The 14,509-nt window shown below is 36.2% G+C and overlaps 3 protein-coding genes across 3 annotated transcripts; 2 read left to right on the plus strand and 1 right to left on the minus strand.

Annotated features, from left to right (window-relative positions):
• The first annotated feature begins 18 nt into the window (after nucleotides 1-18).
• Nucleotides 19-911, plus strand: LOC129799171 (60S ribosomal protein L21). Its single transcript, XM_055842850.1, has 3 exons — nucleotides 19-98; nucleotides 327-463; nucleotides 528-911. The coding sequence occupies exons 2-3, from the start codon at nucleotides 335-337 to the stop codon at nucleotides 876-878; spliced, it is 480 nt and encodes a 159-aa protein (XP_055698825.1). The 5' UTR covers nucleotides 19-98; nucleotides 327-334; the 3' UTR covers nucleotides 879-911.
• Nucleotides 908-7,623, minus strand: LOC129799150 (ubiquitin carboxyl-terminal hydrolase 46). The gene is made up of 5 exons (XM_055842826.1): nucleotides 7,439-7,623; nucleotides 7,290-7,370; nucleotides 6,484-7,203; nucleotides 6,263-6,406; nucleotides 908-1,244 (listed from the first exon to the last, which is right to left on the minus strand). The coding sequence occupies exons 1-5, from the start codon at nucleotides 7,439-7,441 to the stop codon at nucleotides 1,134-1,136; spliced, it is 1,059 nt and encodes a 352-aa protein (XP_055698801.1). The 5' UTR covers nucleotides 7,442-7,623; the 3' UTR covers nucleotides 908-1,133.
• Nucleotides 7,624-9,761: 2,138 nt separating this feature from the next.
• Nucleotides 9,762-13,644, plus strand: LOC129799153 (glycerophosphodiester phosphodiesterase 1). Its single transcript, XM_055842830.1, has 5 exons — nucleotides 9,762-10,176; nucleotides 10,235-10,407; nucleotides 10,470-10,668; nucleotides 10,731-10,912; nucleotides 13,040-13,644. The coding sequence occupies exons 1-5, from the start codon at nucleotides 9,868-9,870 to the stop codon at nucleotides 13,200-13,202; spliced, it is 1,026 nt and encodes a 341-aa protein (XP_055698805.1). The 5' UTR covers nucleotides 9,762-9,867; the 3' UTR covers nucleotides 13,203-13,644.
• The last annotated feature ends 865 nt before the right edge of the window (nucleotides 13,645-14,509 follow it).

A 14,509-nucleotide genomic window follows, 5' to 3' on the forward strand; every position in this document is an offset into this window, starting at 1 on the left:
AGTAAATAAATATTTTTCTCCATATTTCCCCCAGCGCCTCTGGCGGAAAACTCAGCAAACCTTCTTTCCATTTGACGTTTTCAGTGAAAACCACGAAGGTAGTAAATATTCCATATTTTTCCACTTTTCTCCTATTTATCTGCATTTTTCCGCATGAAAATCTCCTTTTACTTGATTTTAAGTATCCTGGGGATATTTTAAAAGTATTAGACAGAGTTCAAAAGCGCGAAATTGGCAGAAAATGGGATGAAAATTCTGGGAGTTCTGCACGTGGCACATAACCTCAAAAACTAATGGCTTTCTTGTGTTTATCCGGCTATTTCTAGGTCTCAAGATGACAAATTCAAAGGGATATCGCCGTGGCACCAGGGACATGTTCTCCCGTCCCTTCCGGAAACGCGGAGTCATCCCCCTGTCCACATATCTAAAAGTCTACAAGATCGGGGACATTGTTGACATCAAGGTAAGTTCCTGAGAATCTCCTTACCAAAACACATCATCAATCCCATCCTTCTTCCGGATTTCAGGGCAACGGTGCTGTCCAGAAGGGTATGCCCTACAAGGCTTACCACGGCAAAACCGGCCGGGTGTTCAATGTGACAGAACACGCTCTGGGCGTGATTGTGAACAAGCGCGTGAGGCATCGTATCATCCCCAAGAGAATCAACGTGCGAATTGAGCATGTGAGTCACTCCAAGTGCCGTGAGGACTTCCTCAGGCGCGTGAAGGACAACGAGAAGAAGATCAAGGAGGCCAAATCCACCGGCGTCTACGTCAACCTGAAGCGTCAGCCAGCTCAGCCTCGTGGTGCCACAATCCTCAAGGACGCCCCCGAACCCATTGTCCTGGCGCCAATCCCATATGAATTCATAGCTTAAAGTTTGGCCCCAAATAAAACTCCGTGAAATATGGCTAAGTGGCTTTTGTTTTCTTCATTGCTGCATGTGATCAACATAATTTTACAAACATGTCTAGTAACAGGCTTATTTCACTCTCTACAAAATGCTCTTCATTAACAGAAAAGGAATCACCATCTAAACGCGTGAAGACAATAAATTAGAGGATACTTTCTTTTGCAATAAATATTAGAGATAGGAGGGGGAAAGGGATTTGAGGCTGGGCAGAAGGGACTTTCAGAGGCAATCCCGTGACTGGTAGAAGAGAATGTAGCCAGTCTCGGATGATTTCTGAATGTCTGAAGTGGGCAATCCATAAAAATCTTCAATGGTACACGCCTCGATTTTCTGCAAAAGAAAAAAAGATGCTGCAATTATTCCTTGTGAAATATCAAAAGAAATTAAAATAATTAAGAATCAATTCATAAAACAAATCGATAAATTCTCGTTGAAATCACTTTTAATTTCCTTCTCTTAATTATTTAAAGTAAAAATAAAAGAATCTTAAATCACTTATCAAATTCCAGTATAAAAATTTATATTTTTGCGATTAAAAAAAAGTCTAGAATGAGAAAAATAATTCTGTATAAGAAAATCGAAGAGTAAACTTGAAAACTAAGGCCGGCTTCAGACTAGAGGTTTAGTCCAGTTCCCGAAGGTCTCAAAAATCTAAATAACAAGCAATTTTATTGATTTTTCAAAATCTAATGGATCATTTGCCCTAAATATCCAATCCTAAACAACGATTTCCTAAAAAAAAAATAATGCCCGATAAGGAATTAGAAGAGTTAACCCAGATGGCTAATGCCCTAGACACACTTACGACTTAAGCCGAGAGACGACTTAGTGGAAAATAATGGAAATGTACTTTAATCATTATTTCGAATATAATTACGCTAAGCCGTCTCTCGGCTAATCTTCAGGTGTGTCGAGGCCCTAAGTCTTAGGTCTGAAACCCGTATAAGAGATGTAAAATCAAAAAAGGGTGGCAAAGCGTCCCATTTGTTCAGAAGTGCTTGAATTCGTGACTTAGGTCCTTGACACACTTGAGACTTAAGCCGAGAGACGGCTTAGTGGAAAATGCTAGAAATGTGGTTTAACCATTATTTCGAATATCATTACACTAAGCCGTCTCTCGGTTAATCCTCAAGTCTGTCAAGACCCTTAGATGCTCTCCCTCAAAGCCCTCGAAAGTACTTTCACATAATGTACCGGTTCTCAACCGATTTATCCCGATTTGTAAATCACTCAAAAGATCCCACAGAATAATTAAAGCTAGGCAGATTTCTTGTAAGCCGAGAAAATATCGGAAACTTTCGGGATATTCTCGTTAATTTTCGCAGATTCTAGGGAACTTTCGTTAATTCTCTCGATCCTGCGTCTTGCCGCGCAGTTTAGAGGCTGATCAAAAGTATGCAAATACAAATAAATATTGAATAACTAATTCTGTCAAACACACCCGAAAATGTTTGTGTCCAGGCTCACCCGAAAGCCTAAAAGCCGACAAATGGTTTTGGACTTGGCTAGCACAAAAAGCGCACCAGTCGAAAAATGGTGGGTGTGTTGGCTAATGAATAGGCCTTTTCGTAATATTTTTCATGCAAAATAAACACAAATCGCACAAAAACATATTTCAACTTAAAGAATACTCTAAAAAAATTCTTATACACAAAATTACAGTGAGTGTCAATAGTTTGTTGCCTAATGGATGTTCGAGAAATCAAGTGAAAAAAATGATAGAAAAAAATACTTTTCCAAATTTTTCTTTTTGCAGATGAGTTCCTTGTAATCCGTAGATATTATTTATAATTTCAAAAAAAAATAATTAATTTTATTTCATATCAAAAATAATTGTTTTCCAAAAGTTGGTCATTTTTGAAAAATCAAAAGTTTGTTGCCTCATTAAAAAAACTAATTTAAAATGGTGAAAACGTACAACCAACTTTATGTAAACCGGTTACATTTTGAGCTTATGTCATTTGATAGGCAAATGGTGGATTTGTACATTTTTAAGGCTGTCAATGTTAAATATATAGGTGTAAAAGTGATGATAAATAACAAGAAATAATCAGTTTTTTGATAATTCATAATTTAGGTTATAATGGCAAATTACAAAAAGTTGAAAGGTGGGATATTGTCCAGAGATACTGCTGAAAGGAATCGGCGTCGCTTAATTGTCAAATTTTATGGAAATTCATGAAAAGTTATACATAAAATGGTCAAATATTATAGTTATGAGGCACGAGTACATCTGAAAAACGCTACTGGTAGACCCAGGGTTTCGACTCAAAAAGTCGATAACCGCATTCTAGGTATCTCTGATAGTAACCCCATGATGTTTGCTTCAAAAATTCAAAGTCGGCTGGTTACAGAAGGCATACAGGCTTCAAATGCTTCGAAAATCAAACTCAAAATGAAAGAAAATATAAGAATAGGTACTTGACTCGCAAGATTCCATTGGTAAGCAAAACCAAACTGCGTAAGAGGTTGTATTTTTACGTTTTTAGCATGCTCCAAGTGAATTTACAACCTTTTAACCAGATTGGTTTTGTTTACCAATGGAAACCTGCAAACCAAGTAATTATTCTTACCACTTTCATTAAATTGCGGTTGGTTTTGAAGCCTGTATGCCTTCTGTAACCAGCCGACTCTGAATTTTTGAAGCAAACATCATGGGGTTACTATCAGAGATACCTAGAATGCGGTTATCGACTTTCTGAGTCGAAACCCTGGGTCTACCAGTAGCGTTTTTCAGATGTACTCGTGCCTCATAACTATAATATTTGACCATTTTATGTATAACTTTTCATGAATTTCCATAAAATTTGACAATTAAGCGACGCCGATTCCTTCCAGCAGTATCTCTGGACAATATCCCACCTTTCAACTTTTTGTAATTTGCCATTATAACCTAAATTATGAATTATCAAAAAACTGATTATTTCTTGTTATTTATCATCACTCTTACAACTATATATTTAACATTGAAAGCCTTAAAAATGTACAAATCCACCATTTGCCTATCAAATGACATAAGCTCAAAATGTAACCGGTTTACATAAAGTTGGTTGCACGTTTTCACCATTTTGAATTAGTTTTTTTAATGAGGCAACAAACTTTTGATTTTTCAAAAATGACCAACTTTTGGAAAACAATTATTTTTGATATGAAATAAAATTAATTATTTTTTTTGAAAACTATAAATAATATCTACGGATTACAAGGAACTCATCTGCAAAAAGAAAAATTTGGAAAAGTATTTTTTTCTATCATTTTTTTCACTTGATTTCTCAAACATCCATTAGGCAACAAACTATTGACACTCACTGTACATTAGAATTTTTTATTTAAAACATGAATTTCTCTATTCACTGAGAAAAAAAACGGGGTTGCGAGTTGCGATTAACTTTTTCCTCATAACTTTAACATTTTTTGGGTGTAAAATTTTTTTTTTTTCAATTTTCAATTTATATATTTTCTCCTCAATTAATGCTTGGTTGCGTCTGCCGCCGACTTACCACGACCGATCTCATCAGGTAAACGGCAGAAACCCTGAATCATAGATCGTATATGCCATATATCAATATATGATATATATCAATATTTTTTAATGTTAATTTTACACCTTTTTAAAAGTAAAATTAATATGAAAAAGGGTAACTTTAACCCATAATACACCAAAAAAGCATAATATTTACACCGATTTTGGATCAATACTGCAGGATAAAATAAACTTTTCTGAATTAAATAACATTTAAAATTTTTTTGGATTTCTCTGTGTTTAATTCAAGCGCGTTTTCATGTTTATTTCTTGAAATTATTACTTTATCGCTGATCCCAACGAAACGCGAAAAATTCTATGGCTGATCACAGCGACTGAGCCGAAAAAGGTTGCTGCCTTGGCTACCTGTCGCTGATCACAGCGACGCGTTCGAAAAAATTATTTTAATGCATTTTTCCACAAGGAAATACATTAAAATTAATTCTTTTGATTAAAAATATCACTAACCTAATTAATTTCTGTCCGATTTAAATACGTTTGCGTTTTCAATTCATAATAATCACTTTGTCGCTGATTCCGGCGACAAAGTGAGCCAAGACACACACCTTTTTTTCGAGTGGATTTCGGCTAAGTTCAACTAGGGTCTTTATTGCTGATCCCAATGGCACCCGAAAAATTCTGTCGCTGATCACAGAGACTGAGCCGAAAAAAGGTTGCTGTCTTGGCTATCTGTCGCTGATAGCAGCAACACGCTCGAAAAAAAATATTTTAACTGAAAAAAATATTCTAATGCGATCTTCTAAACAAAATTATACATTAAAATTAATTCCTTTGATCACAAATAGCTTTACCTAATTAATTTCTTTCTAATTCAAGTCCGTTTGCGTTTTTATTTCATGAAAATTCACTTTTCCGTTAATCTCAGTGACACCCAAAAAATTTCGGGCGCCGATCTCACCGACACACCCGAAAAATAATCATTTCCAATAAAGAAAATATTCCAATGGGGTTTTCTTCGTGGAATTACATTTAAATTAATTCCTTTGAAAATATCATTTTCTAATTACAGTAGACTCTCTCAAATTCGGGCATATGGGGTCGAAATATCAGCCGAATAAGGCAGAAATTCGGGCGACAAACTTTTTGAAATGCAACGATTTTTTATTCATGTGCATATAGATATTGAGTTTAGGTACTCATATATAACGTAAATTGCAATTGATCTCAGCGACACACCCGAAAAAAGGTTGTTGTCTTGGCTGTTGTCGCTAATCACAGCGACTCGTCCGGAAAAATTATTTTTCCAATGAAAAAACGTCCCACTTTGAATATTTTAGAATTCTAAAGGTCTTTTTCTTATTTACCCTACAAAATTTTGTTAATTTTAAAGAGCAGACGAATTTCAGGAAGGCTTCCAATTATCAAAATTATTATTATCATTATAGCAGGGGCCTCTCGACATTTCATTTTTCCATACGTTTTTGCATAGAGTCACTGAAGACTATTGGCAAGTTTTTTCCTAAAGAGTATTGACTTATCACTCTGATATATTTCGAAAGCGTGCATTAAAAGCTATCCCAAAAGATATATTTTATAATGTTCGCCGAAATAATACAAGAACTACGAGCAAATTTGTTTAAATCGCAGTGCAATATTTGCAAAATTTTTAAAAGGAATAAGCTAAAAATAGCTTCAGTTTTTATTAGGCTTGATGGGCCCCTGCATTATAGGCTTTACGGGCGCGCGACGGCCAGGGTCATATATGCAATTATCAAAAATTAACAGGGATCATTGTCTTTTAACTTTTTTTTAAGATTGTCTAATAGGATTCTAGCTTGAAGAAAATAAAAGTTTTTGTACTCACATCGACCATGTCGTCGTCAAAGAGCAGCCAGAATCCGTGGCTCTTGACGATGGAAATGTAGTGACCGCGATTTGGTCCGGATCCACAGTGAATGACAACAGCCATGAGATCGTAGAGTCGATCAGGATTGAGGGCATCATCGGACTAAAAAAAATCTCATCAATCGCAGGAACCTTGCTAAACAAATTAAAAGAAAGTGAAAGTAAAGAAAAAACACTCACCGTGTTGAAGAGTCTGAGTTCGAGTGGAAAGACCACCCGATGGGATACTTTGATGTGTCTGTTGTATTGCTCCATGTACTTGAAACGCTTGAGATGCAGCGCCAGGATCATCGGCAGCTTCTTTACGCGCATCCTCTTCTGAGCTTCCTGGTAGCTGCAGCAATTGTCACATTTGAACTTGTTGTCACTGCAGAGGGTTTCTGTATTGCTGAAGCACTTGAGGCAGTGCGTGATACTGGTATTCTGATCCACATCCACCTGCAGATCGAAGAAATTCTCATCTTTGCTGCTGACTGTCTCGCAATTGAGGCAGCGCGTCTCACTGGTGAGTATCCCCTGAAATATCTCATGGACCCACGTTGGCTCTGGCGGAGACTCCGTATTCCCCCCTCCCTTGCCCTTCCCGTGCTGATTCCTCTCCGCCAGGATGATCTCATTGATGTGATTGATGAGAAAATTGAGAAATTCATGAGCATCCTGCTGCATGTAATTGTCAAATTCCTCCTTCTCCTTCCGCAGCCTCGCGATGAACTTCTTCGGTGCTATTGAGCCCACTTTCTTCTTCTGGGTGGCAATGCTGTAGAACAAATCCGCCAGGCAGGACAGCAGTGTCTCCTTGGTGCGTTTGTTCTTGGCCTTGTACTCCAGCACCTTCTCACGGAAGGGACGACAGAAGTAGAGGGCCTGTAGCACAGAATTGCTGTAGCATGTATTGCCAAACTGTTCCGGAAATGGAAATGCACAATTAGTTTTCCGGTGACCTTCAAAGTTACACACAAATAATCTTCCGGCCTCTCTGCACTTACGTTAACTAGCCCAAAGTAGTGCTCATTGGGTGGAAATTGATCAGATCCGATATCACGCTCAAGCTGGGAGATATTTGCACCCTAAATACCACGGAAAAAAATCCATGAAAATGAAGAAAATACGGAAAATTTGGTAAGGAAAACAATACCATTTTTGATTCCTATTAGAACATCCATCAACAATCAACAAAACATCCCTATCTAGCCTATTTATTTGTTAATTGACTAATGATACTATTTGGGAATTTCTTCAAGAGGGTTTTCAGCGGATTTTTTACACTTTTCCGCACCCCTATCACTGAAAAAATCGGGAAATGCAAGGGAAAACACAGAATCAGAATGCGAAAAATAAGATTCTATTTTGGTAGAGTGACGTCGTCTAATTTGTTGATAGATGGCGCTACTGTTGATTGTTTTTGTACGCGTAGAAAATACATGTCGCCTTTTGAGAGGGTATTTTTTCTTCAATTTTCCTGCAAAGTAAGAAGAGTTTATTATCGGTTTTCATGTTGAATACCCTATGGAGTGCCTAGAATTCATAGAAGTATGAAATTAGGAGATGACATTGCGGAAAAGTGGGAAAATTCTGCGAAAAATCTAATGCAAAACAGTTCGCAGCGCCACCTTCGAAGGGACACTTGGAGCTTTGTTTACAATTTTACCTTGCTCGTTTCTGTAGAAATCGTTCACAGCTTTTGGATTTTTGCAGAAAGTTTTTATACTCTTGATTATTCAGATTATCTGTGCCGTTCATTTGTAAAAGGTTTATTAATAATAATAATAATAATAATAATAATAATAATAATAATAATAATGTATTTATTCACAATAATAGGATCATCCCTTTTACAATTGTGAAAGAAAAAAAAGATAATAATAAAAAAAATAAAATAAAAAAGGATAAAAATGAAAATTAAGAGAAATAAAGAGAGAAAAGAAGAGAAAAAAAGAAAAGATTTTCCACATCCCAAGCTTCTCAGGCTTCAATTTGAAAAAATTGGCAAATGGCTGCAGCAGAAGTGCGCTTATCATTCGGTATACTATTGTAAGCAGTAACGCCTTTAACAAACAAAGTTTTATAAAGGCAGTCACTGCCCACTCTAGGCACCAAGAGCCCCCGAACTCTGGTTCGGCCAGGGTTATAAAACTTTGTTTGTTAAAGGCGTTACTTAAAGGCGTTTATTAATGAAAAGGAATCCTCAAATTCCAGAGCAACTCAGTAAAATCCTCAGTTTGTACTTTAAAACTCCCTATTCAGTAATAAAATTTTGACATCAAACTTTAAGGTGTCTACACATTGGACCTGATTACATCAAGAATTATTTTAAAAAATTTTGAAAGAAAAATTCATATTTTTGAAGGAATTTTTGAAAAAAAATCCCTCCACACTGGGTTTTTTATTTTCCATCAAAAATTTTTGACAGATTGCCATCATTTCCAAGTCTCTTACTCTTCTGACTGTTTTTCACGAAAATTTGTTGTTTCACTGCTGAAAAAAGTGAGAAAAGCGTTTGGTGAAGTTCCTTGGGGTAGTATTTAGTGAATTTCTGAAGAAAATCTTCTAAATATGCAAGGGAATAGTGTTTTTCTGGAGATGTTGGATTTTACTTTAGATTTTTTTTTATTTCTCATCACCTTTTCATGCACTACTACTCAAACTGGGAGTCCCACGGAGGAATCGAAGGCCTGTGGCTATCCAGTTCTGGTGTTCTCGAAAGGAAGCAATCCCACATAGTTCCTAGTGGTTGAGAAAGTGAATGATATAAAAGATTATTCTGATGTTCTTCTGGGGGTTCAAGTAATGGCTTCTGGTAGCTCCGGACAGCTCTCGTTTGCATTGAGATCACATCGGTGGCTCTGGTTAGCTCTTGTTTTAATTGGTAACCAAGGCATATAGAGATTCCAAAGTGCCCGTAAATTTTCTCCTTTCCATCCATTTTGCAATCCATGGAGTACGAGGCCACTGTACCGTGGAACACCTCAAGAATACACAGATGGATTAACTTCCGGGAATTTCCGGAGGAAAATCACAGGAAATGTTCCTTCAAAGGCAGGGTTGGATTCCACCAGGAACGACATCTCCAGAAAAAACACTATTCCCTTGCATATTAAGAAGATTTTCTTCAGAAATTCACTAAATACTACCCCACGGAACTTCACCAAACGTTTTTCTCACTTTTTCCAGCAGAAAATAACAAATTTTCGTGATGGTATCCTTCAAGAATTCAGTCAAGAATGACTGATGAAATTTATTCCAATGTGTAGCGGATAGTTTCTTTCAAAAATTTTTGATGGAAATTACCTTCAATTGGATATGATTTTTGAAGAAATTTGTCTACACATTAGACAAATTTTTTTCAAAAACCCATCTTTTTGTCAAAAATTCTCACCAATGTGTAGGCAATTTTCTTGAAGAACACTTCTGGAAGCTCTTTTTTGATAGAAATTTCTTATAATGTGTAGACACCTTTAGAATCATTTTCCAAGTAACAAGCTTAGCCTTCATAACTAGTTTTTCATTCAGCGTGATCCACCCACTATTTCGGTGAAGGAAAACAAGAAATAAAGAGTTTGCTGAATGAGCATTTACACCTTGATCAAAGCTGTAAAGATGCTCTATCAACTTGCTTGGTATATTTTCTCATTTATCTGTCACATCTGCCACATCCTCTGGATACTGTACAATGTTACTCTGGCGGGCATCCCATGGCTCACGTTTGTCATCTTGTGTCTCTGTGTGGCCTCCTTCTTTGCCAGACTTCCAAGTCCAAGTCCCAAGGTGCTGGCTTCGATTCTGGGCGAAAAGACTGGACAGCTGTACTATCCAGTTGTTCACCGTGGAGGAGCCTTCGATACACCAGAAAATTCCCTGGCAGCTCTCAAGAAAGTGAGTCTCCTTTAGGCATAATTCCCAGCAAATTCTGCAGTAATATTCTGTTTTCCAGTGCGCCTCCCTCAACTGCCCTCAAGTTCTCCTCAATCTGGAGATGACGGAGTGCGGAGAATTGGTGATTCTGCACAAATCCACTCTCCAGAAGGCTGGACATTTTGCCCAAATCGACAAGATAAAATTTGAATCCCTTCAGAACTTCAATATTTCCGAGCATCATCCACTAGCGTAAGTCTCCCTCTATTCTTCAGCTTCATGGAAAATATTCAACATCCCCTTTATACTTTCAGAAGCCAATTCCCTCCCGAAAGGATCCTCACCCTAGCGAACCTCATTCCCCAAGTTGAGAGGCTCAACTTGACAGTTTTCCTCCTCCTCTCGGGCAATTCTTCCATCGTTTCTGCCCTCAAGCAGATCATTGCGAAGAATGAGAATTTTCCTCGCCACCGCATCATCTTCTGCAGCAAGTCCCCTCTGGATATCTACCAGGTAAGTTTCCTCCAAGGTCTCCCTCTTGGAAGCATAAACAAATTCTTGACGATCCTTTGCAGCTGAGGAAGCAATTTTCCGATTTGATCTGCGGCCTGTGGCTGATGAAAATCGAACCTCCAAAGGTGGTTCCGGCTTTCTTCTCTGCCCTCTTTACTGCGATCTTTGGTGCTATTCTGCGGAATGTGATTGTCCCGATGATTGGAATATCAGTGGCTTTCATCGACAAGAACGAGTTCAATCAGTGAGTACAATTTCTTTTGTTAAATATAGTTTGTCTCATATTTAGGGGGAGATAACCACGGTTCGCCAATGCCAATTTAATTTATTTGCTGAATGCTGCAATTAATCCTTAAAGATGAATTTAAAAAACGATGTCAAAGCGTCCCATGCTTTGCGAGATGCTCGAACGCGTGACTTAGACGCTATAGGGGGAAATGGGGCACTTTTGAAATTGGGATATTTCACCTATTTTTAAATAATTAAGTCTTATCGTGATACAATTTAGCTTCTCATTTTTTTTGTGCAGCTAAATTATATCACGATAATGCTCAATTTTATTTAAAATTAGATGAAAAATCTTAATTTCAAAGGTGCCCTACTTTCAAAAGTACCCCACTTCCCCTCAAAAGTACTTTCGCATCATTTTCCGTTTACCGGTTCACAGACGATTTATTGAACAGATGGGTTATGAATCAGTTAATTACCGGTTCAGAACCGATTGGAACCGCTTTAGGCTTGACATCATTTCTAAGACAGTTCTAATTGCGAAAAAATAAATGATCAATATAAAAAGTTAAAAGTGGTCAGTAAAAAATTAAATTTGATCAGCAAATAATTCGAAATGATCAGTAAAAATATTCAATTTTGTCAGCAAAAAGTAAAATTTGGTCAGCAAAAACTTCAAATCGATCAGTAGAAAAATTCGAGTTGATCAGTAAAAAATTAAAAATTATAGATAATTGTTTATTTTATGTCATAAGAAATAGAATTCTCTGAAAGAAATGGACAGTAAAAAGAAAATATGGTCAGTAAAAAAATTAAAAATGAGCAGTAAAAAATTAAAAAAGTGCAGTAAAAAATTAAAACTGATCAGTAGAAATATTGGAATTGATCAGTGAAAAATTAAAAAGCGATGGGCAAAAAATTAAAATTGAGCAGTAAAATATTAAAAGTGATCAGCAAAAAGTTAAAAATTAGCTGTAGAAATATTCGAGTCGATCAGCAAAAAAATAAAATGAGCAGTAAAAAATTAAAACTGATCAGTAAAAATATTGGAATTGATCAGTGAAAAATTAAAAAGCGATGGGCAAAAAATTAAAATTGAGCAGTAAAAAATTAAAAGTGGCCAGCAAAAAGTTAAAAATTAGCTTATAGAAATATTCGAGTCGATCAGCAAAAAAATAAAAATGAGCAGTAAAAAATAAAAATTGATCAGAAATAACTTAAAAAGAAGCAGTAAAAACTAAAAAGTGGTCAGTAAAAAATAAAAATTGGTCAGAAAAGGATTAAAAAGAAGCAGTAAAAAATAAAAACAGGACATTGTTTTTTACTGCTCATTTTTAATTCTTTGCTGATCACTTTTTATTTTTTACTGATCATTTCGAATATTTCTACTGCTCGTTTTTAGTTTTTACTGACCACTTTTTTTTTTACTGCTAATTTTTAATTTTTGCTGCTAATTTTTAATTTCTAACTACTCATTTTTAATTTTTTACTTGTCAGAAATTCCAAGACCTTTCGAACGAATCCAAATTAGATACTACTTGGTTGAGGAATACGCTCTCTAGAGCCTTTTAAACTGTTTACATTGGAAAATCGTTATTAGGAATGATTTAACGGAATTTTCGTATAAGGGCAAATGGGACGAAATGTCCTTCTCTGGGCAATCTCTTGAAGGGTTGGGAAAAATGAGGAACATGTTGCCGGTCTCTATGACTGTGAGGTCTCGGGTTCAAAGCTGAGCAGCAGCAGAAAAGATTTCTCATGCCATATTGGCTTTGAATTCGTCCAGTGAATGAATGAATGGTGCAATAGACTCTCGCTAATTCGGCTCTTTTAAGATCGGGCTACTCTTTAATTCGGGCGGCAATTAAATTCGAAAAATGTTTGTTAACATTTTCAGATTTGATTATGATTATCTAATGAAGCAAATATCCTTAAATTTGCCATGGTTTGTCTTAGTTATGATGTCATTTTGCAATATTAAGGGATTTTCATGAAATTTACAATAATTTATTGTTATATCTTTTGCAAATATGGCGAAAAGTGGTTAATCCGCCCAAAAAATGAAGAAAAAACACGCGAAATGACCTATGAGACAATATTTCCGGGTCAAATTGTGAGATTTTCCATGTGATTTCTCTTTGAGGCAAGTGCTGGACTTGTGGCGAAATGTAGGAGTTCAGCCAATTGTGTACACTGTAAATTCGCCAAATGAGAAGAGATACTTCCAGAGAGCCATGAAAGTGCAATATCTTACGGATTCTCTGCGATCTGAGCCTGATCTGTTGATCAGACAGGAAATCTCATAAATTCTACAGACTCTCCTTGTCTCTATCTTCAGCTTGATGCAATCTTCTCACGCATTTATAAACTTAAAGATCTCTTTCCTATCGACAACAGGATATTTCTTAGCAATAATTCGTCAGTAATAATTTTTATTTCAGCTGAGATTTTATATAAGTATGATTATATATAATGAGAGATTATAAATTAATTGAGGTCAGTGTTTCAAACACCAAAGAATTCGAACAGATTTTGTTTAAATTTAATACAGAGAATTTTTTAATTTATTACAAAGATTTTTTTTTACGAATTTTCCATCCGTGAAAGTACGAGTATTATTATCTAGTTTCTGTGTTTTTTTTAAAGTAGATTTAACAGTAGATGCAGTTCTCACCGAATAATTTTAGAATTAAGCTTAGCATTAAATGTAAGAAGTGAAATATACAAACTTTTGTTCAATGCAATAAACCTCTATTTCTATGCTTAAGTAGGTTCCTGACTTCGTTTAGCCCTTGTTCTTCAGACCGAAGGCTTAACCATATGCGCCATAGGTTAAGATGGGGTAATTTGTTTTTGGAATCATGTCTAATTTAGAACTTTAAGATTTCCTAACTATGATGGCAAAAGAGAAAAACAACGAAGAAGTACTCTCGAATCTAAAGACTTGTACTTCTTCGTGATTTTTTTCTTGGACCATCTGAAACAGTGAGAAAATCACAAAATTCCAAAACAGTCATGATTCCGAATTACCCCATGTTACCCTACTTTACCCTACGACGCTTAGCGTCGTTCACAAATTACTGTGTTTTTGGCTTCCACACAAAAAGAATAAGAAAGAAATAAGGAATAAGAAATAAGGAAAACCTCATTGGCACAGATTAAATTTGTCTATGCTGTAATGAAAACGAAAAAGATAATATTCACATCCTGTGCTACTCTCTGGCATTTGGAATAGAGCGGAGGACATTTCTGGCAACTGTTTGTCCCGCCTCCGTCATTAAAACGTCCCAACCTGGAGCTCTATTATCTTCTCTCTTAAGGACGTCAAACATATGGAATCAGTACAGAAAGCTGACCAGTCAAGGTACCTGGGCCACTTTTTGGAACTACATCTCGAGATGTTATAATAACTGTTGAAGGACAAGTCCAGGGACAGTTCTGAGGAGAGTCACGTATCAAATTGCTATGGGGTTGGTTTTGCAGCCAACTTCACGCGCTATCTGTCAAATCGAAAAAATCTTGTCACGTTTTGCTCATCCTAAATCTCTCAAAAAATCTTTAAAATCTCATTTGTTATTCGTTGTATTCTCATTATTGTTTGAAGGTAAATATA

Source organism: Phlebotomus papatasi, chromosome 1 (assembly GCF_024763615.1).
Source record: "Phlebotomus papatasi isolate M1 chromosome 1, Ppap_2.1, whole genome shotgun sequence".
NCBI classification, from domain to species: Eukaryota; Metazoa; Arthropoda; class Insecta; order Diptera; family Psychodidae; genus Phlebotomus; species Phlebotomus papatasi.

Coding starts and splice junctions, on each gene's coding strand:
- LOC129799150 (XM_055842826.1), bottom strand. Junction 7,204..7,289: donor ACTACTTTGGGCTAGTTAAC/GTAAGTGCAGAG, acceptor TTTCCGGAACAG/TTTGGCAATACATGCTACAG. Junction 6,407..6,483: donor AACTCAGACTCTTCAACACG/GTGAGTGTTTTT, acceptor GATTTTTTTTAG/TCCGATGATGCCCTCAATCC.
- LOC129799153 (XM_055842830.1), top strand. CDS start 9,868: ATGAGCATTTACACCTTGATCAAAGCTGTAAAGATGCTCTATCAACTT. Junction 10,669..10,730: donor CCCCTCTGGATATCTACCAG/GTAAGTTTCCTC, acceptor GATCCTTTGCAG/CTGAGGAAGCAATTTTCCGA. Junction 10,913..13,039: donor GACAAGAACGAGTTCAATCA/GTGAGTACAATT, acceptor TTTCTCTTTGAG/GCAAGTGCTGGACTTGTGGC.
- LOC129799171 (XM_055842850.1), top strand. CDS start 335: ATGACAAATTCAAAGGGATATCGCCGTGGCACCAGGGACATGTTCTCC. Junction 464..527: donor GGGACATTGTTGACATCAAG/GTAAGTTCCTGA, acceptor TCCGGATTTCAG/GGCAACGGTGCTGTCCAGAA.